This window comes from Neofelis nebulosa, chromosome 7 (assembly GCF_028018385.1).
Source record: "Neofelis nebulosa isolate mNeoNeb1 chromosome 7, mNeoNeb1.pri, whole genome shotgun sequence".
Taxonomy (NCBI): Eukaryota; Metazoa; Chordata; class Mammalia; order Carnivora; family Felidae; genus Neofelis; species Neofelis nebulosa.
Window position 1 is genome coordinate 28,451,387 of NC_080788.1, and position 27,568 is coordinate 28,478,954.

General features: G+C 39.6%; 1 protein-coding gene across 4 annotated transcripts in view; it reads right to left on the reverse strand.

The window, feature by feature from the left end:
- HERC2 (HECT and RLD domain containing E3 ubiquitin protein ligase 2) overlaps nt 1–27,568 on the reverse strand; it is a 270,781-nt gene that overhangs the window by 194,675 nt on the left and 48,538 nt on the right. For all 4 annotated transcript variants that reach the window (XM_058736915.1, XM_058736914.1, XM_058736917.1 and 1 more), the window contains 8 exons: nt 13,095–13,314; nt 9,173–9,273; nt 8,505–8,661; nt 6,561–6,671; nt 5,619–5,790; nt 3,494–3,667; nt 1,715–1,903; nt 951–1,102 (listed from right to left, as the gene is read on the reverse strand). In XM_058736915.1, coding sequence (XP_058592898.1) covers nt 951–1,102; nt 1,715–1,903; nt 3,494–3,667; nt 5,619–5,790; nt 6,561–6,671; nt 8,505–8,661; nt 9,173–9,273; nt 13,095–13,314 — 1,276 coding nt within the window. The remainder of the gene's footprint in view (nt 1–950; nt 1,103–1,714; nt 1,904–3,493; nt 3,668–5,618; nt 5,791–6,560; nt 6,672–8,504; nt 8,662–9,172; nt 9,274–13,094; nt 13,315–27,568) is intronic.

A 27,568-nucleotide genomic window follows, 5' to 3' on the forward strand; every position in this document is an offset into this window, starting at 1 on the left:
TAGCATACTGGAAGTAAAAACTAACGCCTCCACCCTGTATCTCCATCCTTTCAAATCCTATGAGCCCTGCCCATCTCATCCCTTTCCGTCCAAGAATAACAATTCTAAATTCTGTAGTTATCATTCCTTTGTTTCTCACCATCGTTTTACCACACTTGTCTGAATCCCTGACAATACTGCCAAGTTTGGAATATTTCTGCTGAATGCTAACACTTAATACACATTGCTCAGCTTTTTTCATGGCTTGGGATTCTACCCAGGGATGTCCAACTGCATCCCATTGCAGTGAGAACAGGCCAGACTCCTCTCAACAGTGCTGTTCATGCCTCTGACCCCCTTCAAGTGCATCTTCAATTTTAATCAAATGCCCAAGTTTTGCTCCACTAGGCTCCACTCAAACCAGCAATATATAAAAGTGTTCCCACCACTCTGTGGCAGCTATGGGTATTCTCCATTTTCACAACATTGCATTTAGAACAATCATTTTGTTTTATTCCTGGTCTCTCACAAAAATCAAAAGCTTCTACAAAATAGGACATTAAGAAATATTTTTGTACCTATGAAAATGAAATGGCTCAAGGAAAGGAGGATCATATCTGACAGAGATATGTTGAAGTGTTTGTGAATGAAGAAACAAGTAGCGTGGGATTTGCTTTAGAAAACTCCACAGTGTGAGGTGTGCCATGTATAGTTAAAACAGGAGTGACAAAAGCTGGAAGCATTCCATCTGAGAGAGAAGAACACGAAGGCCAATTGATGTCATCTTCTGTGCTGTGGGCAGAACTCCCATAGCATCACCCAGGGGCTAACACATCTTGATTGCTTTCTCCACCCTCGCCCTAAATGTCAGAGCAGCTGGAAAACACCCATTCACACTCCTTTTCCACCCTATTTTGGATACAGTAACTCAAAAGAAGAGCAAGTCAATTACAAGAATGGGCCATACATACACAGTGTCCCCATGGCCCAACCGTCCTCCATCCCCACAGCCCCAGGAGTACACCTCTCCGGTGGCTGCCAGAGCCAGGTAGTGGTGACCATCAGAATGGGCAGCAATCTTTACAATGTTTCTGGAGGCAAGACCCTGGACCAGCTGTGGGGCCTAAAAGGGTAAAAACAGGAAGAAAATTAGTAAGCAGTCCAAGGACAATGAAAACAGCATGACTCTTCTCACGCATCTTATTTTAACAAACGCTCCTGGAACTGAAAGAACATGAGCCTATGGAGACTGCCATAGGCTCCAACTGTCTAGATGCCCTGCCCACTACCAACAGAAGAGTGGGCAGCCTCCAAGAGCTCTGTGACATTACTAGGCCACCTCCACACAATGAAAACTCAACAACCCCAGGTAAAGAGCACCTTTCTTTAATAGGAACATGTACTATCTGACAAGGCCCAATTTCCTCAGATTATCTGATACTGCCTCACCCCCAAAGTCAATTGAGTTTACACATGGAAAGTTAGTTTAAAAATGGGATTCATAAAGGGCAATAAGTGTTACTATAAGGAGCTCCTGATCTTAACAATTAAGAAATTCTGCCCCAAGATTTTGGCAACAATTATGATTGAGATTATTAAATAAAACTAATAAAATACACTGAACAGAGGTTTCCAAATCTTCAGAAATCAAATGACTTAAAGACTAGACACCTCTGTAGCTCCTGTAGTAGAAAACCACCCACCAAGGAAAGCAATCTGGGCCCAGAACACCCACCAGTGTGTCACTGTTGTAGGCCTGTGTGTACACACGGCCATTCCTTGACAAGATCAGGAAGCGCTTCTCAGCACAGGCAATTTGTGTGACTCCCAGATTGGCAAGTCCTTCACACTGAATTGGACCAATCACATTGGCATAGTATTTCCATCCTATTAACCCCCATCCTATGACCTCTTGCAATGATCCCTGTAAGATAACAAAGTAAACATTTTGTTTAGAGTGGCAAGAAAATTTCTTTCTTAGTCAAAAAAAGAATAATTTATGCTAAGAGTAACACTGAGATACTGTGGGATAAAAACAAAGCAAGTAAAGAAAGGAGATGATCCAAAACATCAAAATAACTCAAAACATCCCATATTACCTCAGTTAACAGGTAAGATAAAGCATATTTTTCCACAGCACTTCATCTTAACAGAGCCCATTAAAAAGTAATACAAGTAAAAAAAAAAAAAAAAAGTAATACAAGTAAACCTTAAACAAATGCTCAAACCATATCAGGTTACCATTTTTACCATAACAGGCAGAAACCTAAAAGCCTAAGCACAAGGCTGGCAGACAAGTATCCAACTGTTGGTGGCGATGAGAAGGATCAAGCTGTGTGTGAACAATTTTGTGATAATCAGCTAGTGTCCACCCACATCAGGTACATCACCACTGGTGCATGCATTTGCACGAACAAGAACAAATGTACGTGTTTGGTCATTGCAGCACTACTGGAATAGTAGACTTCTGACAACACAGATTCCAACAAAAAAATCATGATACAACCATACATGGAATACTGAGTTGCATTAAAATAAAGAGAGAGGCTTTGTTTATTGATAAACTCCTTGGTACAAATTGTGTAATGACAAAAATAAGCTACAACATGCTACCACTAATATATTCATTTCAGAGAATACTGAAGGATATATAAGAGACTAGAAAAATGAAAAGTAGCAGGTGCAAAACCAGGTGGGTGGGGGGACAGGGAAATAACATCGTCTCTGCATTTAATTTTGATTTTTGAACCATGTGAATATACTTATTTGGAAAAAAACAAATGACTATAAAATGAAATAAATACACATCCTGCTAAAAATAAAAGTTAGCAAAAACTGGATTCAAATCCAGGATTATTCTGTGTGACCCTGCCAAAATTCACTGCCACTCCAAATGGCAGTTTTCTCATCAATACAGTGGGGTAGTGTTGTGATGGTCAGATGCAACTGTGAATGTGAAGTCCTCAGGTGGCCCGCACTGGCAGGCTCTACACACATGTAGATTAGTGTCATCAGTGCTCTGAGCAGCATTACAGACAGCCCATGTTCTAAGCTCCTAGTGTAGTGTACAAAAAAATACGCTGGAATCTCCCTGAGGAAGGCAGGACAGCATGTGGTTGTTTGGATAAAGGAGAGCTCTCTGGAGCTATACCTCCTGAATCTGGAACCTGCAACACTGAATTGGGTCCTAAACCCATGTACACCTCAGCTTGCTCACCACTCACTCTGACCACTGACAATACCTTAAACTGTATACATGTTTACACTTGTACACCAGCAGAGTGTCTGGCTGGCTCAGTTAGTGGAGCATCCAACTCTGGATCCCAGGGTTGTGAGTTAAAGATCCACATTGGACATGGACCCTACTTCCAAAAAAAAAAAAAAAAAAAAAAAAAGGCTGTAAGCCAGCTCCACCCCCAATACCAGAGAAAGTGGCACAGGATGAGAACCTACAGGTGCTAATGACTATAGTACACGCAAAGATACAAAGAATAAACACTGCTAGCGCAGGTACCTTATGAGATGTTGGCGAGCTACACAGAGGTGGCATACAGGGAGTAGCCAGGCGGTCTAAATGGGCCATGACAACAACTGCAGTTTGTTGTAAGTCAATGGCGAGCTCATTATCTTGTGGAAGAGTAAGGTATCTCAGAAAACTCTCATTAGGGCTCAGAGGACCAGACAAAAGCTAGAGAAGAAAAGTAAACAAGCATCTTCAAAACGCTGGAAAAAATTCAAGTAACACAATTAGCCATTAACAACTCTTTATATTTTGGTATTCACAGTTGTGCATCATCTACTCCTTTTAGCCATCAGATGAGAAGTACTGCTGACGCACTGACCCTACACATCTACATATATACACATCTGCTGTAAAACTGCACACAGCAGTGCCTGCACATTTGCACATCCATCACACATGTGCATACTCTACACAGGTCAATGACATGGTCCAGACATCCTGCAGGCTCCCCACACCACTCCCCCCCCCACCCCCTGGCCCAGCCAATAGCCCTCAGAATGCAGAGGAAGCTTCCTAGGAACACAGCACTACACCTCAACCTGGCTTTACAAACTGAAAACCAAAACCTAATGCCACCTACTCTGAAGGAAACCTAATGTTACTCGGACATTAAGTAACATTAAGTAAATCTGATTCTTCTTTTTTAAAAATTGCTTATTTATTTATTTTGAGAAAAAGAGAGCATGAGAGGGGAAGAAGGGCAGAGGGAGAGGGTGAGGGGGAGAAAGTGGGAGGGAGGGAGGGAGGGAGGGAGAGAGGGAGAGGGAGGTTGGGAGGGAGGGAGGGAGGGAGGGAGGGAGAGAGAGAGAGAGAGAGAGAGAGAGAGAGAGAATCCCAAGCAGGCCTCAGCTGTCAGCGCAGAGCCCGAAACAGGGCTCAATCCCATGAACTGTGAGATCATGACCTGAGCCAAAATCAAGAGGACACTTAACCAACTGAGTCACTCAAACACCCCAAATCTAATTCTTCTAAAGGCAGAAAGGCTTATTACAATTAAAGACAGCCAAGTGATAGAAAATTAACTTTATAATGGAATGGCTGTCTTCCCCCCCAAAAAAAGACCTACAAGATCAAACTTGTACTTCTAAAAAGAAGCAGTCCCAGGGGTTCAGACCCAGGACCCAGACAGGCCCTCCTCTGCTACCAGCCTTGTTTTCCTAGGACAAACACAGTGATGACTTAGGTGACACACGCCATGCAGTGCCCTGCACAAAGAAAGGGCCAAAAAGTAAGCCACTATTTTCAATGCTCTTTTTATAATATGTATTTAAAAGTGGGTATGTCAGACTTAGCTCTGTGCTGCAGTACAGCTGGTGCTCGTTGAACTGTTTTCTCCATAAACAGTATATGGAGGAACATGGAAGAGAAGGACTACCAGACTTCTCAAGGCAGGTCAAAACAAATAAACATTAACCACTAGGCAACTACACGACCTCACGGTGGAGCACATCCTCAGAACCGAACACACACTCCATCCCACACCAGCTCAGCTTCAACAACTTGTGCCGCCTCCCCATGTTATTACTGCAAGTGCCCATAAGGACCTGCTTAACTCTCTCACTTTGTTCTTGAAATATTGTCAGAATTTTTACCCATTTTCATGCCTCTACTAACTAATTCTTTCATGGAAGTGAGCATGCCTTCTTTCTATCTTCCACAGCATCTTAAACTCACTCTCCATCACAGCCAAAGCACAACATGACTGGTTACTGGGAACACACAGGTAATAATAAACCCACAAACACAAAGGGCTAAATGGCTCTAATCCAGCAGAAAGAAAACTACATGGTCAAAAAGCAGTAGAGGAATCTCTCTAAAAGTACAAGTTGATACATGTCAAGAAATACATTCTCCCTACTAAGTATACACAATCCAGAACACACACAGATGCCATATGCTCAAGTGATATTCCACCGCATTGAATGAAACTCACCCCATGATATCCCGCACCTGTCCTACATCTGACTCACTATTGTCATCACCAAATACACACTTTCCCCTAGAGACAACTACTGCCACAGACATGCACTCTGGTTTTGTTTATAAAAGTCTAACTCTTTTAGGATAACTGAATTAAGAAAGCTACTTAAAGGCAGAGTTTTTTTATGGTACTTACGTGAGCGTCACCTTCTATATGAGGGGCATCTTTACTGCAGATGATACTCTGGAATCTTTGCAGCAAAGGGAGAAGAGGAGCACTGGTACCCTGGGCAGACCGCTCATTGTCAGTTTCCTGCGTCCCACTGTCCCACAATTGAAGCAACAACAGGATGGCAGATAACATCTGGCTGAAAGAGAAAATATCTTCATTATCTAGTAAAAACATATTAGCTTTTATTGCCATGGACTGTCAAAAATAAAAGCAGACAGCTAAATAAAATAGAAAAAATACTTTAGATTGAAAAGGAAACTAAAATAACGCCATGAAAACAATTCTTGGCAGTAAAATCACTTAAACAATGCCAAGATTTTAGCACAACATATCCATCTTCTGAGGATAAGAAATATAAAACCAGTTAAGAAGTTCAAACAGCACTTTCTAAAGAGAATTTCTAGGACCTTAAATTAATGGAATAAAAATCATTTGAAGAAAATTAAAAAGAAAAAAAAAGGAACAGGTCTTAGACTACAAAAGTTGAACATAAAACATGAAGTGAAGAGGAGCGCCTGGGTGGCTCAGTCAGTTAAGGTGCCAACTCTTGATTTTTGGCTCAGGTCACGATCTCACAATTTGTGGGTTTGAGCACTACATCGGGCTCTGGACTAACGGTGCAGAGCTTGCTTGAAATTCTCTCTCCCCCCCTCTCTCTCTCCTTCCCCTGCTTGCTCTCTAAAAAAAAAATAAACAAACAAACTTTAAAAAAAAAAAAGGGAAGTGAAGAAAACCTAAGTGTACCCAGGCTTGAAAGAAGAGAAAGTCCTGGGATACGGTTCTTTGATTATAGAACACCACACATTTTTATAAACACAAATGATTCAATGAAATGCCATAAAGTGAAACAGATGTTCAGATACAGAGGTGTTCCATGAAATGCTCCCAGCCTGCAGCACCCCTTACCTCAGTGTGCCTCTCTGCACAGCCAGCTCTAACAGAATGGCCAGGGCCAGGTGCTGGTCCTGCAGGGGGATGCTTCCTGGCCCTTTGGTACCAGGCGTTCCATGAACATCTCTGAAATGACAGCAGTAGATGCAAGAACAAAGTAACATGAGAACTTAAAGACAGCATGTATATTTTTAATATTTAGAATCAAGTTTCCGAGACTTACTACTCAAATTTAATCAGATTTTAAAGTATACAATTAACGAGGTGCCTGAGTTAAGCATCTGACTTCAGCTCAGGTCATGATCTCCTGGCTTGTGAGTTCAAGCCCCGCATCAGGCTCTGTGCTGACAGCTCAGAGCCTGGAGCCTGCTTCAGATTCTGTCTCTGTCTCCCTCTGCCCTCCCCCACTCGTGCAGTCTCTCTCTCTCTCTCTTAAATATAAATAGACATTAAAAAAATTTTAATAAAAAATAAAGTATACAATTAACTTAAAAAGATATGTTTTTATTAAAAGACTTCAGATACAAAAGATGACTACATTAGAAAACATATTCCAGTTTCCACAGCATAAAATTATTTATATCATTATTCAAATCATGAGTAGAAACATGTTTAGATATGTTTCCACTTTCACTGAAATCTAAGCCTATTGGAGTATCAACATCCCTCTATGAAAATGGAGAAAAATCAACTTCTAAAAGCACCTGAGACTCTAGACAAAATGTCTATGCTTATTTTTATCTTTTATCAAATAAATATTTTAACTTTTCCCAATAAATGACAATTCTTCTGAACCCAAGATGGAGAACGGAGGGCCTTCTGACATCAACATTATAGCTGAATATTTGAAATTACAGTTGAACCCTGAACAACACGAGTTTGAACTGCACAAATTCACTTATATGCAGATTTTTTTTCAATACAGAGATTGGAAAATTTTTTGGAGATTTGCAACAATTTGAAAAAACTTACAGATGAACCATGTAGCTTAGAAATACCAAAAAATTTAAGAAAAGGGTATTATTATAAAAATACAGTAAATAATACATACAACATAAAATATGCATTGATCCACTGTTCATGTTATCGGTCAGGCTTCTAGTCAACATATGCTATTAGTTTAGTTTGGGGAAGTAAAATGTTATATGTGGATTTTTAACTGCGTGAAGGGCTGGCACCTCTACCCCCTACATTGTTCAAGGATCAACTGTAATTCAAAGCCTATTTTCAGGGCCCCCAGCCCAAAACCTTGTCACAATGCCTACATCAGCTCTCTAGGGAGCCAAACTCACAATCTGTTAGCACAGAGACCACAGGTGTCCTTACACATTGGAAGGGGCAGAGCAGTGACCTCTTTTGACAAAGCAAATGAGAAAAGACTCACTACTCCTCTAATTATGCCTTTGGCGTTGAATTATGTATTAAGTATATATACTTTTTCTTTTTAAAAACCTAAAAATTTAAAGTTAACAAAAATATGTAACACCCAAGACCAGAGTTCAGGGTTTTCCTTATAGAAAAATGATTCACATTCAAAAATTTCTTACACTAAAAAGAATAGATTGAGGTTTAAACATTTTGATCTTGAGTAGCTGTTTAGTACCATGTTGTCTATTAAGACAACACCCATCACTCAGAATGGTAGCATTCATATTCTCACTGAAAGGCACACAATAGATGCTCACTTAATGAATGACTGATACCCAAATCATAAATATCTGAAAAAAAATACATTACAAAAATATTTTTCATTTTTCCATCTGATTCAATATGATAGCTTCCAGGGTCTAATCAGAATATCAAAAGCAAACATTTGAAAAGCTGAAAACCAAGATCCAGAATAACAGAGCTGAGGGCAGGCTGGAGACATACACACAAACCTGCTCTAAAGAGAAGGTGAGACAAGACTGAAACATGTTAGAACCATTCAGAGTTAAGATGTGAAAAGAAAGAACTCACCCTGTCACGACGGATCTAAGGAACTTGGCTGCTCTCTCTACCACCTCCAGCCACACAGAGGACACTGTGCTCTCATCAAAGAGCGAGGCCTCAGGCAGGGCTCTCAGGGCATCCAGGGACTCCTGCAATAGCTCGCTGCATAGATCCGCATCTTCACCTGAGCACACATGCATCAGAGGAGGCCATCCACTCCTCAGGCAGCACTGACAAGTAAAGCCCTCCCCACTCTCCCAGATGGTCCTCCAACCCCTCTGTGTGAGAAGATACCACTGTCACATTTTCAATCCCTCACTTTCCTCTCAATGAGATACTCCAAGAACTCAAGAGATTAAAACTTGATACAGGTGCCCCAAAGTCAGTTCTTTATGTTATGACTCTCTCATGAGCAATTCTAACTTCTTGTTCTCCTAGAAAATAAATCAGCACTGATGTACTAACAGTGGTTTACCTGTGATATAAACACATACACACTTTTTCTTATTTTTTTTTTTTTTAAAGAACAGACCTGAGAAGTCAAATAGACTGAAGCCTCTCATTCTACAAACAAGAAAAATGAGGCACACAGACTATATGGGATCAGCCCAAGGGCATGTGGTGGCAGAACTGAGAAGAGAACCCAAGTCTCCTGATGTGGTGAGGAAACCGAACGACACTCCGGGCCCACATACCTGATCGCCACGCCCTGCGTAAAAAGGCAAAGGCAAAGGAGAGAGCTGCTCGGGATCCGACTCTCGCAAGTCCTTCAACTCCTTTGCCTGTGGGTCGGGAACTGCGGACAACACACATGGGAGTTGTGATAACTGGTCAGAGGACTGTGCAAATACTAAAATAAAATAAATAATATGGAAGGATTTGTACCAAAATGTGATCACTGAATTTCTTTAGACAGCAGGATCACAAGTGACTTTTAGTTTCATATTTAAAAACTTTTACCAAATGTCCTTTGTAAAGGAAGTTCCCTCTTTAAGGAAGAAAAAAAAAAGGCATTTACAGAGAATTTTAAATCACTTGCAAAATAATCTCAGAGAGCTGATATTATTAGTCAGGGAGATACACATGGTAAACAGAAAATAAACATATAAATACATAAATGGAGAGATTAAAGCTCATGTAGCAAAGAAAAGGCAGGTGAGGGCGTTGAGAGAACAATACGACAAATTCCCGGGACTGCACCCAGGGCTATGGAATCTGTATTTGCTTTGGCCCCTTTTAGGTCTATGTGCTGACCAGTAGAGACTCCATGTACCTGTCCTATTCTCTTTCACCCTCATCTTGCTGAGTTTATCCTCTCCTGAATTTAGTGCTTATCACTCTCACATGTCTTTTTAAGCTTTTTACTACTTCTGTATGTAAATTTAACAAGATATGCATATTTTTTAAAGTTATACAAATAGTATACCATGACATTCTAAAAAAAAAAACTAGAATACAAAAAAAGTGTACAATATAAACTCAATCATGCAACTTTATACGGCTGAATATTTCTACTATGTATTATACTTTTCAAACTTACTATAATTTTCTTTCACAATCGGGGGAAATGCTATGAAAAATAGGTAATGATATGGAATGACCTTCCCAAGATACAATGTCAAGTAAAATTAGCAGTGAAGAACGTGAGGATCCCAGAGAGGCAGCTAGTATACACATTCTGTGAATCCTGAGCTCTATGAGGGAAGCTCATGAGGAGACACAAGAAACTGTAATTAGTGGCTGCCTCTAATGAGGGGACTGGGTGCCTAGGAGACAGGATTAAGGAGATTTAAACTTTATTTCTGAATGAGAAATATAAATATTACAAGATACATATGTATAATAATACATGTGGTCTTTAAAACGGGAAGTACACATGCTAAGTCTATTCTCCCTCTGGGAGAAAATTGCTCCGGGAAAAGCATGAAACAGGGGCTCCCCTCAGGTAATCATAATGGCCCCTGAGAAAGTGCCCAACAGTCCTCAATCTGCACAGTTTAAGAACTGCTAAATCTTCAATAAGTCACTCTCTATTTTACAGATACTCAAGGAAAAAAAAAGCAAATAGCTTAGACCCACTCCCATCCACACCAGTCAACAATCCAACCCATTGCTAATTCCACAAAAAAAGGTGAAATCCACCACTATTCAGTAAATTGAGAAATGAGGAAATCTACAAAAATTTAGAAGATATCATGACACATCTAACAGACTGGCTAAAACAAAGCAGCAACAAATTCAAACGCTGACAAGGCTATGGAGAAACTACATCATTCATACATAGTTGATGAGACTATACAATTACACAGCTATTTTGGAAAGAGTGCAGCAATGACCTACAAACCTAAACATAAGACCCAACAATTGAACTCCAGGGCATTTATTCCAGAAAAATGAAACTGAGGTTCACACAAAAACCTGTCCACAAATATTCACAGCAGCTTTAATTCATAAAACTCAAAAACTGTAAATAACTGATGTCCTTCACTGGATGGTTAAACCAAATGAGGCACATCCATGTCACAGAATTTTACTATGCAATGATGATACATACAGTTACTTGAAAGAATCTCAAGGAGGTAACCCTGATTGAAAAAAGCCAAGGTTACATAATAGACATGAAGAACACATTAGTGGCTGAAAGAGGATAAGGCAAAGAGGAGGGAAAAGGAGGTGAGTGTGGCTATAAAAAGGCTCCTTGTCCTGTACTCTAACTGTGGCAATAGTGAGAGAAATCCAAACCTGTGATAAAATTGTATGGAAACACAATGGACACATGCATGCACTGAGAACATGTAAAAAACTGAGTTGAAAACATGTAAAATTGAGGAAATATGAGTAAGATAAGTAAACTGTATCAAAGTCAATATCCTCATTGTGATAGTATACCACAGTTTTGCAAGTGGCTACCACTGGGGGGAAGTAGATGAAGGGTATAAGGAATCTGTACTATTTCTTACAACTCCATGTGAACCCATAATTATCTCAAAATATGTATTTTTTTTAATTTTAGGAATTTGCTTGATTCAGTGAAAGACAGATTTCAATTAACTCACCAACTCTTATGTCACCACAAAGGAAAAAGCACAAAGAAAAATCAGTTGGGGTCTAAGACACTTCTGCATCTTAGAGAATTCATTTTCATTCAACAAACACACAGGAACACTTAAAAGGCTTAGAATCTATCATCCCCATTGCAGAACCCCTCCCTGATCAATGATCACTACAAAGACCACTCACTCTCCAGCCAAGAAAGAAAGAACTGTGCTGCTGGTTATCACCACATGGGCAGGAATCCTCCTCTGTCACTTGGTTTAATTTATCTTAAAACTACTATCAAATATAGGACATGTAATGTGGTTTCAACTAGATTTAAAAGGAAAAATACATGAAACATGATACATTTAGCAATTCTTGTCTCCCGGTAGCAAAATAAGGTTTCCCCCCTGCTTCTTTCTGCCCCTGTACATTCCATGTGCTCTCTAGGGAATAAAAATCAGTATTACAATCAAATAAAACAAATTCTTTTTACTACATAAAATATGAGTTAAATCTGGAAATCTTTTAGTTGAGGCTTCTGAGAACAAAACTGTGGTAGAAAGCTACATTTTGGGAAAAGAAAACTTTACACAAGCCTTAAGCATTCTAGTTACGTCTGAGAACAATCTGCTGATGTACACCAGTATATTAAAAATCATATATCTGAAAGCATCTCTTACAATAAAAGAATAAGATGGGGCACCTGGGTGGTTCAGTCAGTTAAGCAACCGACTTTGGCTCAGGTCACGATCTCGTGTTTCACAAGATGGAGCCCTGCGTCGGGTTCTGTGGTGACAGCTCAGAGCCTGGAGCCTGCTTCGGATTCTGGGTCTCCCCCTCTCTCTGCCCCTCCCTGCTTGTGCTCACTCTCTCTCTCTCTCCCTCTCTCAAAAATAAATAAACATTAAAAAAAATTTTGAAGAGTAAAAGAGTAAGAAAATCACATTAGGAAGAAAAAACTGAAGCATCTAAACTAGCTAGCCACTAAATATTATGATCTGAGTATTCCCTATCCAAAAGCAAAATAAAACAAAACAAAAACAATATAATGTTCAGGACCCATTTTCAAAAATCTAGATATGCTTATCTACACCTTCACTGGCTTCCACAGTTACTGACAGAAAAGCATTTTAAAATAATGGCACAGGGGCTCCTGGGTGGCTCAGCTGGTTAAATGCCCAACTTTGGTTCAGGTCATGATCTCACAGTTCACAAGTTCAAGCCACTCATTGGCCTCTGTGCTGACAGCCCAGAGCCTGGAGCCTGCTTCAAATTCTGCGTCTCCCTCTCTCTCTGCTCCTCCCCCGCTCATGCTCTGTCTCTCTCTCTCTCAAAACAAATAAACATTAAAAAAAATTTTTTTAATAAATAAATTAAATAATGGCACAGATTAAGAAGCATAGTCTGTTACTCTCAGCAAATTAGCAAAGCCATTCTCCAGATTATATGAAACATACAAAAAGGGAAAGCAAGAATGGAAGGGACTATAATGAAAGTTGTACGTAAACTTTCCTCAACCAAACAGCCTGCATTTTATATTTAGCTGGTATCAGGATTCCTTCTTCATTATATTATTACCTTTTTTTGTCCACAGGAGGCAAAGAAATACTGCTGCTTTTCCACTTAACTTTGACATTCTCTTGGAAAACAGTTCTATTCAAGGCAATGAAATATCGTTCCAAGATGACCAGCCTCTGCTTGAGTCTCAGGGCTGAAAGGGTGGTAGTGGCTGACTGGATGGCCAGAGCTTGCTGCTCTTTAACCAACACAGAAAGACATTCTTTCAATTCATTCACATCTAGAAAACAAGAAGAAAATACCCAGCCTCTCAATATCTTGCTCATAGTTTGTTATAAAGATGATAAAGTGAATGGTAACAATAATATGTAACACTTGAACACTTAGTATGTGCCAAAATGGTTTTAAGCACCTTACACCTATTAAGTAACTCTCAGTCACCATCAAGAGGTAGTATTGTACATGTATTTTAAGGAGGAGGAAACTGAGGCACAGAGAATTTGTGCAAGGTGACCCAAAGGATTACAGCACATGAGACAGACCATTCTTAGCCACCACGGTATGCTGCCTCTCTGAAACACTATATAAAAGTTTTTAACATAAAATTATAAAGTCAGTACTTAGCAGCATATTTCCTACAGAGAAAAAAAGCTATCCATTATATTCATGCTATATAACCAAATTCAAAATATACATGTTTCAATAAAATTGCCCAGCATAGGGGCACATGGGTGGCTCAGCCAGTTAACCATCTGACTCTTTTTCTTTTTTTTAACTTTTATTTATTTTTGAGAGACAGAGAGCATGAATGGGGGAGGAGCAGAGAGAGAGGGAGACACAGAATCCAAATGAGGCACTAGGCTCTGAGCTGTCAGCACAGAGCCCCACATGGGGCTTGAACCCACGAACTGTGAAATCATGACCTGAGCTGAAGTCGGATGCTTAACCGACTGACCCACCCAGGTGCCCCAGTGTCTAACTCATCATTTCGGCTCTGGTCATGATATCACCATCGTGAGCTTGAGCCCTGCACGAGGCTCTGCACTGGGCATGAAGCCTGCTTAAGATTCTCTCTCTCCCTCTTCTTCTTCCCTCCTCCACTCATGCTCTCACTCTCACAAAGAAAAGAAAAAAAGAAAGGAAAAGAAAGGAAAGGAAAGGAAAGGGAAAGAAAGGAAAGAAGAAAACTGCGTAGCATATATGACTCATGAAAAGTAATATATTTATTGGAATATTTCAGGGAAAAATAAAGTAATTACAGTTGACCCTTACAGAACACAGTTTGAAACTACACGGGTCCACTTATACCCACATTTTTTTCAATAAATATATTGGAAAATTTTATGGAGATTTGCAACACTTTTTTTTTTTTTAACTCACAGACAAATCACAAATAGGAAAAATCTCAATTAATATTCAAATTTCAACTATGAAAAAATTAATGTTAGGTTTGTCATGAATGCATAAAATATATGTAGCTACTAGTTTATTTTATCATTTATTACTATAAAATATACACAAATCTATTATAAAGTTAAAATTTATCAACACTTACACACAAAAATACAGTCTCTACATGGTGCCATTCACAGTCGAAAGAAACAAACAAATCTAAAGATTCAGTATTAAATCATAACAGCATAAAATTAACAACAGTACAGACTTACTGTAATGTCTACTGTAATAATTTCATAACCACCTCCCGTTGGTACTGCAGTGAGCTCAAGTGTTCCGAATATCCACTTAAAATGCCAAAAAGATACTAATCATCTCCACATGAGCAGTTCATCTCTCTACTAAATTGCATACTGCAGTAAAAAGTGATCTCTAGTAGTTCTCTTGCTACTTTCATTGTGTTTAGTGCAATACCGTAAACCTTGAATAACAACATAGGACCCATAAATAGTGCCACTTATGATGCTGGAAGTGTTCCCAAGAAGCAGAGAAAAGTCATGACATTACTAGAAAATGTTGAATTTGATAGGGACCATAGGTTGAGGTCTGCAGCTGTGGTTGCCTGCCATTTCAAGATAAATGAATCAAGTATAAAAACCAATGTGAAAAAAAGAAAATTCATGAAGCTGACACAACAGCTACACTACTAGCAAACACAAAAACACTGCACTTTATGCAAAATACCTTTTATCTAGTACTAAAAAGGCAGCTTTTATATGGGTGCAGGATTGCTATAGAAAGGCATACCTATAGAGGCATTAATGTGATTTGAGAAAAAGCGAAGTCATTATATGACAACTTAAAGCAAAAAGAAGGCAAAGATCAACATCTGGAGAATTTAATGCCAGTAAATGACAGTTTGGTAATTTTAGAAAGAAGTTTAGCTTAAAAAATGTCAAGATAACAGGAGAAGCAGCTTCTGCTAACCAAGAGGAAGCATACAAGTTCCCAGATGCCATTCGGAGTGTCACTGAAGAGAAAGAAAATCTGCCTGAACACGTTTTTAATGCAGATGCAAGTGCTCTATTCTGGAAAAAAAGAAAATACCACAAACAGCATTTATTACTAAGGAAGACAACTGAGCACCAGAATTTAAGGCAGGCAGGGATAGACAAATACAGTCAGGTTTATGATCAGGACTGCCCTTATCTACAAAGCTGCTAATCCCCAAGTCTTGAAACGCAAATATAAACACCAGCTGCCAGTCTTCTGGTTGTCCAACAAGAAGGGCTGGACAAGAACCCTTTTTCTGGATGGGTTCCACCAATGCTTTGTCCCTGATGCAAGGAAGTACCTTATCAAACAGGGACTGCCCTTTAAAATTCTTTTTTTTTATACATGAAATTTATTGTCAACCTGCTTTCCATACAACACCCAGTGCTCATCCCAACAGGTCCCTCCTCAATGCCCATACCACTTTCCCCTCCCTCCCACCCCCCATCAACCCTCAGTTTATTCTCAGTTTTTAAGAGTCTCTTATGGTTTGCTTCCCTCCCTTTATTTTTTTCCTTTCCCTCCCCCATGGTCTTCTGTTAAGTTTCTCAGGATCCACATAAGAGTGAAAACATACGGTATCTGTCTTTCTGTATGACTTATTTCACTTAGCATAACACTCTCCAGTTCCATCCATGTTGCTACAAGAGGCCAGATTTCATTCTTTCTCATTGCCAAGTGGTATTCCATTGTGTATATAAACCACAATTTCTTTATCCATTCATCAGTTGATGGACATTTAGGCTCTTTCCGTAATTTGGCTATTATTCAAAGTGCTGCTATAAACATTGGGATACAAGTGCCCCTATGCATCAGACTCTTGTATCCCGTGGGTAAATTCCTAGCAGTTCTGTTTCCGGGTCATAGGGTAGATCTATTTTAATTTTTTGAGGAACCTCCACACTGTTTTCCAGAGCGGCTGCACCAGTTTGCATTCCCACCAACAGTGCAAGAGGGTTCCCGTTTCTCCACATCCTCACCAGCATCTATAGTCTCCTGATTTGTTCCTTTTAGCTACTCTGACTGGCGTGAGGGGGTATCTGAGTGTGGTTTTGATTTGCATTTCCCTGATGAGGAGTGACATTGAGCATCTTTTCATGTGCCTGTTGGCCATCTGGATGTCTTCTTCAGAAAAGTGTCTCTTCATGTTTCCAGCCCATTTCTTCACTGGATTATTTGTTTTTTGGGTGTGGAGTTTAGTGAGTTCTTTATAGATTTTGGATACTAGCCCTTTGTCCAATATGTCCTTTGCAAATATCTTTTCCCATTCCGTCAGTTGCCTTTTAGTTTTGTTGACTGTTTCCTTTGCAGTGCAGAAGCTTTTTATCTTCATGAGGTCCCAATAGTTCATATTTGCTTTTAATTCCCTTGCCTTTGGAGATGTGTCAAGTAAGAAATTGCTGTGGCTGAGGTCAGAGAGGTATTTTCCTGCTTTCTCCTCTAGGGTTTTGATGGTTTCCTGTCTCACATTCAGGTCCTTCATCTATTTTGAGTTTATTTTTGAGAATGGCGTAAGAAAGTGGTCTAGTTTCATTCTTCTGCATGTTGCTGTCCAGTTCTCCCAGCACCATTTGTTAAAGAGACTGTCTTTTTTTGATTGGATGTTCTTCCCTGCTTTGTCAAAGATTAGTTGGCCATACGTTTGTGGATCCAATTCTGGAGTCTCTATTCTATTCCATTGGTCTGTGTGTCTGTTTTTGTGCCAATACCATGCTGCCTTGATGACTGCAGCTTTGTAGTAGAGGCTAAAGTCTGGGATTGTGATGCCTCCCGCTTTGGTCGTCTTCTTCTTCAAAATTACTTGGGCTATTCAGGGTCTTTTGTGGTTCCATACAAATTTTAGGATTGCTTGTTCTAGCTTCAAGAAGAATGCTGGTGCAATTTTGATTGGGATTGCATTGAATGTGTAGATAGCTTTGGGTAGGATTGACATTTTAGCAATATTTATTCTACCAATCCATGAGCACGGGATGTTTTTCCATTTCCTTGTATCTTCTTCGATTTCCTTCATAAGGCCTTCTATAGTTTTCAGCACACAGATCTTTTACGTCTTGGGTTAGGTTTATTCCTAGGTATTTTATGATTCTTGGCGCAGTTGTGAATTGGGTCAGTTGTGAATTGGGTCAGTTGTGACTTGGGTCAGTTTCTTTGGCTTTCTGTTGCTTCATTATTAGTGTATAAGAATGCAGCTGATTTCTGTACATTAATTTTGCATCCTGTGACTTTGCTGAATTCATGTATCAGTTCTAGCAGACTTTTGGTGGGGTCTGTCGGGTTTTCCATGTATAATATCATGTCATCTGCAAATTGAAAGCTTGACTTCATCTTTGCCAATTTTGATGCCTTTGATTTCCTTTTGTTGTCTGATTGGTGATGCCAGAACTTCCAACACTATGTGAAACAGCAGTGGTGAGAGTGGACATCCCTGTCGTGTTCCTGGTCTCAGGGGGAAAGCTGTCAGTTTTTCCCCATTGAGGATGATATTAGCTGTGGGCTTTTCATAAATGGCTTTTATGATGTTTAAGTATGTTCCTTCTATCCCGACTTTCTCGAGGGTTTTTATTAAGAAAGGATGCTGAATTCGGTCAAATGCTTTTTCTGCATCGATTGACAGGATCATATGGTTCTTTTCTTTTCTTTTATTAACGTGATGTATCACGTTGATTGATTTGTGAGTGCTGAACCAGCCCTGCAGCCCAGGAATGAATCCCACTTGATCATGGTGTATAATTCTTTTTATATGCTGTTGAATTCGATTTGCTAGTATCTGATTGAGAAGTTTTGTGTCCATATTCATCAGGGATATTGGCCTCTAGTTCTCTTTTTTTTGCTGGGTCTCTGTCTGGTTTGGGAATCAAAGTAATGCTGGCTTCATAGAATGAGTCTGGAAGTTTTTCTTCCCTTTCTATTTTTTTGGAACAGCTTGAGAAGGATAGGTATTAACTCTGCTTTCAATGTATGGTAGAATTCCCCAGGGAAGCCATCTGGTCCTGGACTCTTATTTGTTGGGAGGCTTTATTTATTTATTTATTTATTTATTTATTTATTTATTTTTTACTTTTTAATATATGAAATTTACTGTCAAATTGGTTTCCATTGTTGGGAGGTTTTTGATAACTGACTCAATTTTTTCGCTGGTTCTGGGTCTGTTCAAGTTTTCTATTTCTTCCTGTTTGAGTTTTGGAAGTGTGTGGGTGCTTAGGAATGTGTCCATTTCCTCCAGGTTGTCCAGTTTGTTGGCATATAATTTTTCATAGTATTCCCTGATAATTGCTTGTATTTCTGAGGGATTGGTTGTACTAATTCCATTTGCATTCATGACTTTACCTATTTGGGTCCTCTCCGTTTTCTTTGTGAGAAGCCTGGCTAGAGGTTTATCAATTTTGTTTATTTTTTCAAAAAAACAACTCGTGGTTTCATTGATCTGCTCTACAGTTTTGTTTAGATTCTATATTGTTTATTTCTGCTCTGATCTTTATTATTTCTCTTCTTCTGCTGGGTTTGGGGTGTCTTTACTGTTCTGCTTCTATTTCCTTTAGGTGTGCTGTTAGATTTTGTATTTGGGATTTTTCTTGTTTCTTGAGATAGGCCTGGATTGCAATGTATCTTCCTCTCAGGACTGCCTTTGCTGCATCCCAAAGCATTTGGATTGTTGTATTTTCATTTTCATTTGTTTCCATATATTTTTAAATTTCTTCTCTAAGTGCCTGGTTGACCCATTCATTCTTTAGTAGGCTGTTCTTTAACCTCCATGCTTTTGGAGGTTTTCCAGACTTTTTCCTGTGGTTGATTTCAACTTTCATAGCACTGTGGTCTGAAAGTGTGCATGGTATGATCGCACTTCTTTTATACTTATGAAGGGCTGTTTTGTGACCCAGTCAGTATGTGATCTATCTTGGAGAATGTTCCATGCGCACTCGAGAAGAAAGTATAGTCTGTTGCTTTGGGATGCAGAGTTCTAAATATATCTATCAAGTCCATCTGATCCAATGTATCATTCAGGCCTCTTGTTTCTTTATTGACCCTGTGTCTACATGATCTCTCCATTCCTGTAAGTGGGGTATTAAAGTCCCCTGCAATTACCACATTCTTATCAATAAGGTTGCTTATGTTTGTGATTAACTGTTTTATATATTTGGGGGCTCCCATATTCGGCGCATAGACATTTATAATCGTTAGCTCTTCCTGATGGATAGACCCTGTAATTATTATATAATGCCCTTCTTCATCTCTTGTTACAGCCTTTATTTAAAGTCTAGTTTGTCTGATATAAGTATGGCTACTCCAGCTTTGACTTCCAGTAGCATGATAGATAGTTCTCCATCCCCTCACTTTCAATCTGAAGGTGTCCTCAGGTCTCAAATGAGTCTCTCTTGTAGACAGCAAATAGATGGGTCTTGTTTCATTATCCATTCTGATACCCTATGTCTTTTGGTTGGAGCATTTAGTCCATTTACATTCAGTGTTGTTATTGAAAGATAGGGGTTTAGAGTCATTGTGATGTGTGTAGGTTTCATGCTTGCAGTGATGTCTCTGGTACTTTGCGGTCTTGCACATTTCACTCACAGAATCCCCCTTAGGATCTCTTGTAGGGCTGGTTTAGTGGTGATGAATTCCTTCAGTTTTTGTTTGTTTGGGAAAACCTTTATCTCTCCTTCTATTCTGAATGACAGACTTGCTGGATAAAGGATTCCTGGCTGCATATTTTTTCTGTTCATCACATTGAAGACTTCCTGCCATTCCTTTATGGCCTGCCAAGTTTCACTAGATAGGTCTGCTACTACCCTTATCTCTCTACCTTTGTCTTAGGGCGTGTTTATCCCTACCTGCTTTCAGAATTCTCTCTTTATCCTTGTATTTTGCCAGTTTCACTATGATATGTCATGTAGAAGATCGATTCAAGTCACGTCTGAAGGGAGTTCTCTGTGCCTCTTGGACTTCAATGCCTTTTTCCTTCCCCAGATCAGGGAAGTTCTCAGCTACGATTTGTTCAAGTACACCTTCAGCCCCCTTCTCTCTCTGTTCTTCTTCTAGAATTCCTATGATACGGACAGATATTGTTCCATTTGACTGCATCACTTGGTTCTCTAATTCTGCCCTCATACTCCTGGATATTTTATCTCTTTCTCAGCTTCCTCTTTTTCCATAATTTTATCTTCTAATTCACCTATTCTCTCCTCTGCCTCTTCAATCTGAGCTGTGGTCACCTCCATTTTATTTTGCACCTCATTTATAACATTTTTTAGTTCCTCATGACTATTTCTTAGTCCCTTGATCTCTGTTGCAATAGATTCTCTGTTGTCCTCTATGCTTTTTCCAAGCCCAGCGAGTAATTTTATGACCATTATTCTAAATTCTTGTTCAGTTATATTGCTTAAATCAGTTTGATCAATTCGTTAGCTGTCACTACTTCCTGGAGTTTCCTTTGAGGAGAATTCCATTTCGTCATTTTGGGTAGTCCCTGTGGTAGCTCCAAACTGCAGGGCACTTCCCCTGTGCTGTCTGGAGAAACTTGTGTTGGTGGGCAGGGTCACAGTCAGACGTGATGTCTGCCCCCAGCCCACCACTGGGGCCACAGACTGGTGTGTACCTCATCTTCCCTTCTCTCAGGGGCAGGACTCACTGTGGAGTGGTGTGGCCCCTGTCTGGGCTGCTTGCACACTGCCAGGCTTGTGGTGCTGCTTCGATGGGATCTGGCCAAGGGCATATTAGCCAGGGTGGATCCGCAAGGTGCACAGAGGTGGAAGGGGCAGGCTTAGCTAGCTTTGTCCTTGGTGGTCCCCTGAGGGAAGAGCCCTGCAGCACTGGGAGGGAGGCAGGCCCACTGGAGGGATGGATCCACAGAAGCACAGCTTTGGGCATTTGCATGGTGCCAACAAGTTCAGCGACAGGAATGGGTTCCCATTGGAATTTTGGCTGGGGGATGGGAGAGAGAAATGGCGTGTGCCAGCGCCTTTTTTCCCCCACCGAGCTCTGTCCTTCCGGGGCTCAACAACCCTCCCCCCCCACCCCCCGCCCGGCGTCCTCTCACCCTCCCAGCTCTCAGAGAGCAGAGCTGTTGACTTTTAACATTCCAGATGTTAAGTCCCGCTGGTTGTCAGAACTCACAGAGTCTGGCCCCTCTGCTTTTACAAGCCAGACTTGGGGGCTCTGCCTTGCCTGGCGGGCTGCCCCTTCACTGCCCAGCTCCCTCCTGCCAGTACGTGTAGCATGCACCACCTCTCTGTCCTTCCTACCCTCTTCCGTGGGCCTCTTGTCTACGCTTGGCTCTGTAGAGTCTGTTCTGCTAGTCTTCCGGTGGTTTTCTTGGTTATTTAGGCAGATGTGGGTGGATTCTAAGTGATCAGCAGGACGAGGTGAGCCCAACATCCTCCTACGCCACCAACTTCCTGTTCCCCTCTAAAGTTCTTTTGATATTGAACAATGCCCCTGGCCATGTAGAACCCCTTGAGTTTAACACTGAAGGTGTCATCAAAGTGGTGTTCTTGCCTCCAAACACAATGTCTCTAATTCAGCCTCTAGATCAGGGAGTCATAAGGACCTTTAAGGCTCATTACACACAGTACTCTGTGGAAGGGATCACTAACATTGTGGAAGAGAATCCTGATAGGACATCATTAAAGTCTGGAAGGATTACACCACTGAAGATGCCATTGCTGTTATAGAAAAAGCTATAAACACCATCAAGCCTGAAACAAATCTCCTGTTGGAGAAAACTGTGTCCAGATGTTGTGCATGACTTCATGGGATTTATGACAGAGACAATCAAAGAAATCACGAAAGAGGCTGTGGATAAGGCAAAAGGGTGAGGAGTAAAGGGTTTCAAGATATGGATCCTGGAGAAATTCAAGAGGTAACAGACACCACACCAGAGGAATTAACAGAAGATAATGTAATGAAGATAAGTGATTCCCAATCAGTGCAAGCAAGACAGTGTATATATGTATACATATATATGTGTGTATGTGTATATACACAGACATACACACACACACACACACACACACACACACACATATTCTTTTGTTATTTCTTACCATACATAAGTATTCTTGATTGCTCTACGGATTAACCCTTGTTACAAATTTTTATATTTGCAGTGTAAACAGTTACATTGTGAAGTCTGTAACAAGAAGATGTAGAAGCAATGCCAGAAAAAAAGTGACATTACACAACTTCGCAGAAGGGTTCCAATTATTCAAAAACAGTTTTGACTTCTTTTACAATGTGGACCCTTTTATGATATGGGCAACGAAACCAAAGCAAACAGTAGAAGAAGGGTTGGTATATATAGAAACATTTTCAGAGAAATGAAAAGGCAAAAAAGTCTGAAATTACAATGTATTCCCATAAAGTTACATTGAATGTTCCTGCCTCTCCTGCCTCCCCTTCTACCTCCTCCAATTCTTCTGCCTCCACCACCCCTGAGGCAAACAGACCAACCCCTCCTCTTCTTCCTCCTCCTCAACCTACACAACATTAGGACAATAATGAATACCTTTATGATAATTCACCTCCAATTAATGAATAATCATGCCATAAAGTTAATAAAGTTATCTGGTGTATATGTGTGAGTGCCGTTGTGTGAAAATCTAATAACTGTAGAGCAAGAACTGTAGAAGACATTTTTATGTTGTCATCATCATCATCATCATAAGTATTCAACATTTAGAAGGTCGTGTGCAAGACTTATATGGAAGTAGATAGCCTACCCTTATAGAGGCATAAAGTGATATTTAATATAAAATTAATAATGTGTTAGTTTCCTTGCTGTTTTATAACTTTCCTTTCAAAGAATTACATTACTAAGGCAGCCTAAACCCAGCAGAAGAAGAGAAATAATAAAGATCAGAGCAGAAATAAACAATATAGAATCTAAACAAAACTATAGAGCAGATCAACGAAACCAAGAGTTGGTTTTTTGAAAAAATAAACAAAATTGATAAACCTCTAACCAGGCTTCTCCAAAAGAAAAGGGAGATGACCCAAATAAATAAAATCATGAATGAAAATGGAATTATTACAACCAATCCATGAGAGATACAAACAATTATCAGGGAATACTATGAAAAATTATATGCCAACAAATTGGACAACCTGGAAGAAATGGACATATTCCTAAACACCCACACTCTTCCAAAACTCAATCAGGAGGAAATAGAAAGCTTGAACAGACCCATAACCAGCGAAGAAATTGAATCAGTTATCAAAAATCTCCCGACAAATAAGAGTCCAGAACCAGATGGCTTCCCAGGGGAGTTCTACCAGACGTTCAAAGCAGAGATAATACCTATCCTTCTCAAGCTATTCCAAGAAATAGAAAGGGAAGGAAAACTTCCAGACTCATTCTATGAAGCCAGTATTACTTTGATTCCTAAACCAGACAGAGACCCAGTAGAAAAAAGAACTACAGGCCAATATCCCTGACGAATATGGATGCAAAAATTCTCAATAAGATACTAGCAAATCGAATTCAACAGCATATAAAAAGAATTATTCACCATGATCAAGTGGGATTCATTCCTGGGATGCAGGGCTGGTTCAACATTCACAAATCAATCAATGCGATACATCACATTAATAAAAGAAAAGATAAGAAACATATGATCCTGTCAATCGATGCAAAAAGGCCTTTGACAAAATTCAGCACCCTTTCTTAATAAAAACCCTCGAGAAAGTCGGGATAGAAGGAACATACTTAAACATCATAAAAGACATTTATGAAAAGCCCACAACTAACATCATCCTCAATGGGGAAAAACTGAGAGCTTTTTCCCTGAGATTATTAACACAACAGGGATGCCCACTCTCACCGCTGTTGTTTAACATAGTGTTGGAAGTTCTAGCATCAGCAATCAGACAACAAAAGGAAATCAAAGGCATCAAAATTGGCAAAGATGAAGTCAAGCTTTCGCTTTTTGCAGATGACATGATACTATGCATGGAAAATCCGATAGACTCCACCAAAAGTCTGCTAGAACTGATACATGAATTCAGCAAAGTTGCAGGATACAAAATCAATGTACAGAAATCAGTTGCATTCTTATACACTAACAATGAAGCAACAGAAAGACAAATAAAGAAACTGATCCCATTCACAATTGCACCAAGAAGCATAAAATACCTAGGAATAAATCTAACCAAAGATGTAAAAGATCTGTATGCTGAAAACTATAGAAAGCTTATGAAGGTAATTGAAAAAGACATAAAGAAATGGAAAGACATTCCCTGCTCATGGATTGGAAGAATAAATATTGTCAAAATGTCAATACTACCCAAAGCTATCTACACATTCAATGCAATCCCAATCAAAATTGCACCAGCATTCTTCTCGAAACTAGAACAAGCAATCCTAAAATTCATATGGAACCACAAAAGGCCCTGAATAGCCAAAGTAATTTTGAAGAAGACCAAAGCAGGAGGCATCACAATCCCAGACTTTAGCATCTACTACAAAGCTGTCATCATCAAGACAGCATGGTATTGGCACAAAAACAGACACATAGACAAATGGAACAGAATAGAAACCCCAGAACTAGACCCACAAACGTATGGCCAACTCATCTTTGACAAAGCAGGAAAGAATATCCTATGGAAAAAAGACAGTCTCTTTAATAAATGGTGCTGGGAGAACTGGACAGCAACATGCAGAAGGTTGAAACTAGACCACTTTCTCACACCATTCACAAAAATAAACTCAAAATGGATAAAGGACCTGAATGTGAGACAGGAAACCATCAAATGCTAGAGGAGAAATCAGGAAAATACCTCTCTGACCTCAGCCGTAGCAATCTCTTACTCGACACATCCCCAAAGGCAAGGGAATTAAAAGCAAAAATGAATTACTGGGACCTTATGAAGATAAAAAGCTTCTGCACAGCAAAGGAAACAACCAACAAAACTAAAACGCATCCAACGGAATGGGAAAAGATATTTGCAAATGACATATCGGACAAAGGGCTAGTATCCAAAATCTATAAAGAGCTCACCAAACTCCACACCCGAAAAACAAATAACCCAGTGAAGAAATGGGCAGAAAACATGAATAGACACTTCTCTAAAGAAGACATCCGGATGGCCAACAGGCACATGAAAAGATGTTCAACGTCACTCCTCATCAGGGAAATACAAATCAAAACCACACTCAGATATCACCTCACGCCAGTCAGAGTGGCCAAAATGAACAAATCAGGAGACTATAGATGCTGGAGAGGATGTGGAGAAACGGGAACCCTCTTGCACTGTTGGTGGGAATGCAAATTGGTACAGCCACTCTGGAAAACAGTGTGGAGGTTCCTCAGAAAATTAAAAATAGACCTACCCTATGACCCAGCAATAGCACTGCTAGGAATTTACCCAAAGCATACAGGAGTACTGATGCATAGGGGCGCTTGTACCACAATGTTTATAGCAGCACTCTCAACAATAGCCAAATTATGGAAAGAGCCTAAATGTCCATCAACTGATGAATGGATAAAGAAATTGTGGTTTATATACACAATGGAGTACTACAGGGCAATGAGAAAGAACGAAATATGGCCCTTTGTAGCAACGTGGATGGAACTGGAGAGTGTGATGCTAAGTGAAATAAGCCATACAGAGAAAGACAGATACCATATGTTTTCACTCTTATGTGAATCCTGAGAAACTTAACAGAAACCCATGGGGGAGGGGAAGAAAAAAAAAAAAGAGGTTAGAGTGGGAGAGAGCCAAAGCATAAGAGACTCTTAAAAACTGAGAACAAACTGAGGGTTGATAGGGGGTGGGATGGAGGGGAGGGTGGGTGATGGGTATTGAGGAGGGCACCTTTTGGGATGAGCACTGGGTGTTGTATGGAAACCAATTTGACAATAAATTTCATATATTGAAAAAAAAAAAGAAAAGAATTACATTACTGTACAGTATGCACCCCTCTGTCTCTCACTCTCATAATTGGAGAAAATGTATATCAGCCTATCATCACAGGTAAGTGGTGTTCTAAAAACTTTTAACAATGTCTCCAATATTGCATTACGAATATGACTGTAATACAGTATGCTATAAAAATCTTATAACAATCCATTCATTAGCGTATAGGTGAGGCCACCATGAAGCAACTGTATCAATTACACTAGGCTACCATAAAGCAACCACATTGCTGCTTCTTTGTTATGGATTCATGAATCATTATAACTGTAAATAAATAGGAATTTTTTTTTCAAAGTATCTTTTCATTTTTACTATCCAGCATTTATAATACGTATATCTAGTGCATATCATATAAGACAATATCGAAATATTATTGACAATTCATCTTGAAAACAGACCATGTAAACTTACTGCACCAATACACTGCAGTCCTTTAAATGTTTTTTTTTCTTTTTCTTATGATCTTCATAACATTCTCTTTTCCCTACCTTACTTTACCATAAAAATACAGTGTATGATACATATAAAAAAAATACATGTTAATTGACTGCTTATGTTTCCAGTTCCAGTCCACAATAGGCTATTAATAGTGAAGTTTTGGGGAAATCAAAAGCTATATGAAGATTTCTGACTGGATGGGGATTAGTGCTCCAATCCTCACATTGTTCAAAGACTAACTGTAGTAAAATGTGTGATAGGTAAGTGGTATTTCCATTATACTGCTCTATTATATAATGTATGTCTGAATTTTCCACAATTAAGGAGCTTTTTTTTAAGTACCTAGAAGACAACTACATGAATGAAAATAATTCAAAGGATTCTGATCTCCTAACTAAACATAACACTGCCTTAAGCTGAGCAGTAAATTAAGTTCCCTTCTGCAAATTCCCTAAACCAGTAAAGCTTCCAGTGTTGGCAAGAGCACGAGTATCCTGTGTATGTTGTCTCTAATGATTATTAGCCATGAGGCCACTACCTTCATCAGCCTGGCAGCTTCAGATCCTGGGAGCCAACAGCCACATTCCTACTAAATTTCTCTGTTGGCCTCTGGGACAACATCCAGTAAACTAACATTGACAATATAGAAGTCCCAGAAGAAAGAGAAAGAGAAAGGGACAGAAAATTTCTTTGAAAAAATAACATCCGAATATTTCCCTAATCTAACAAAGGAAAAGACA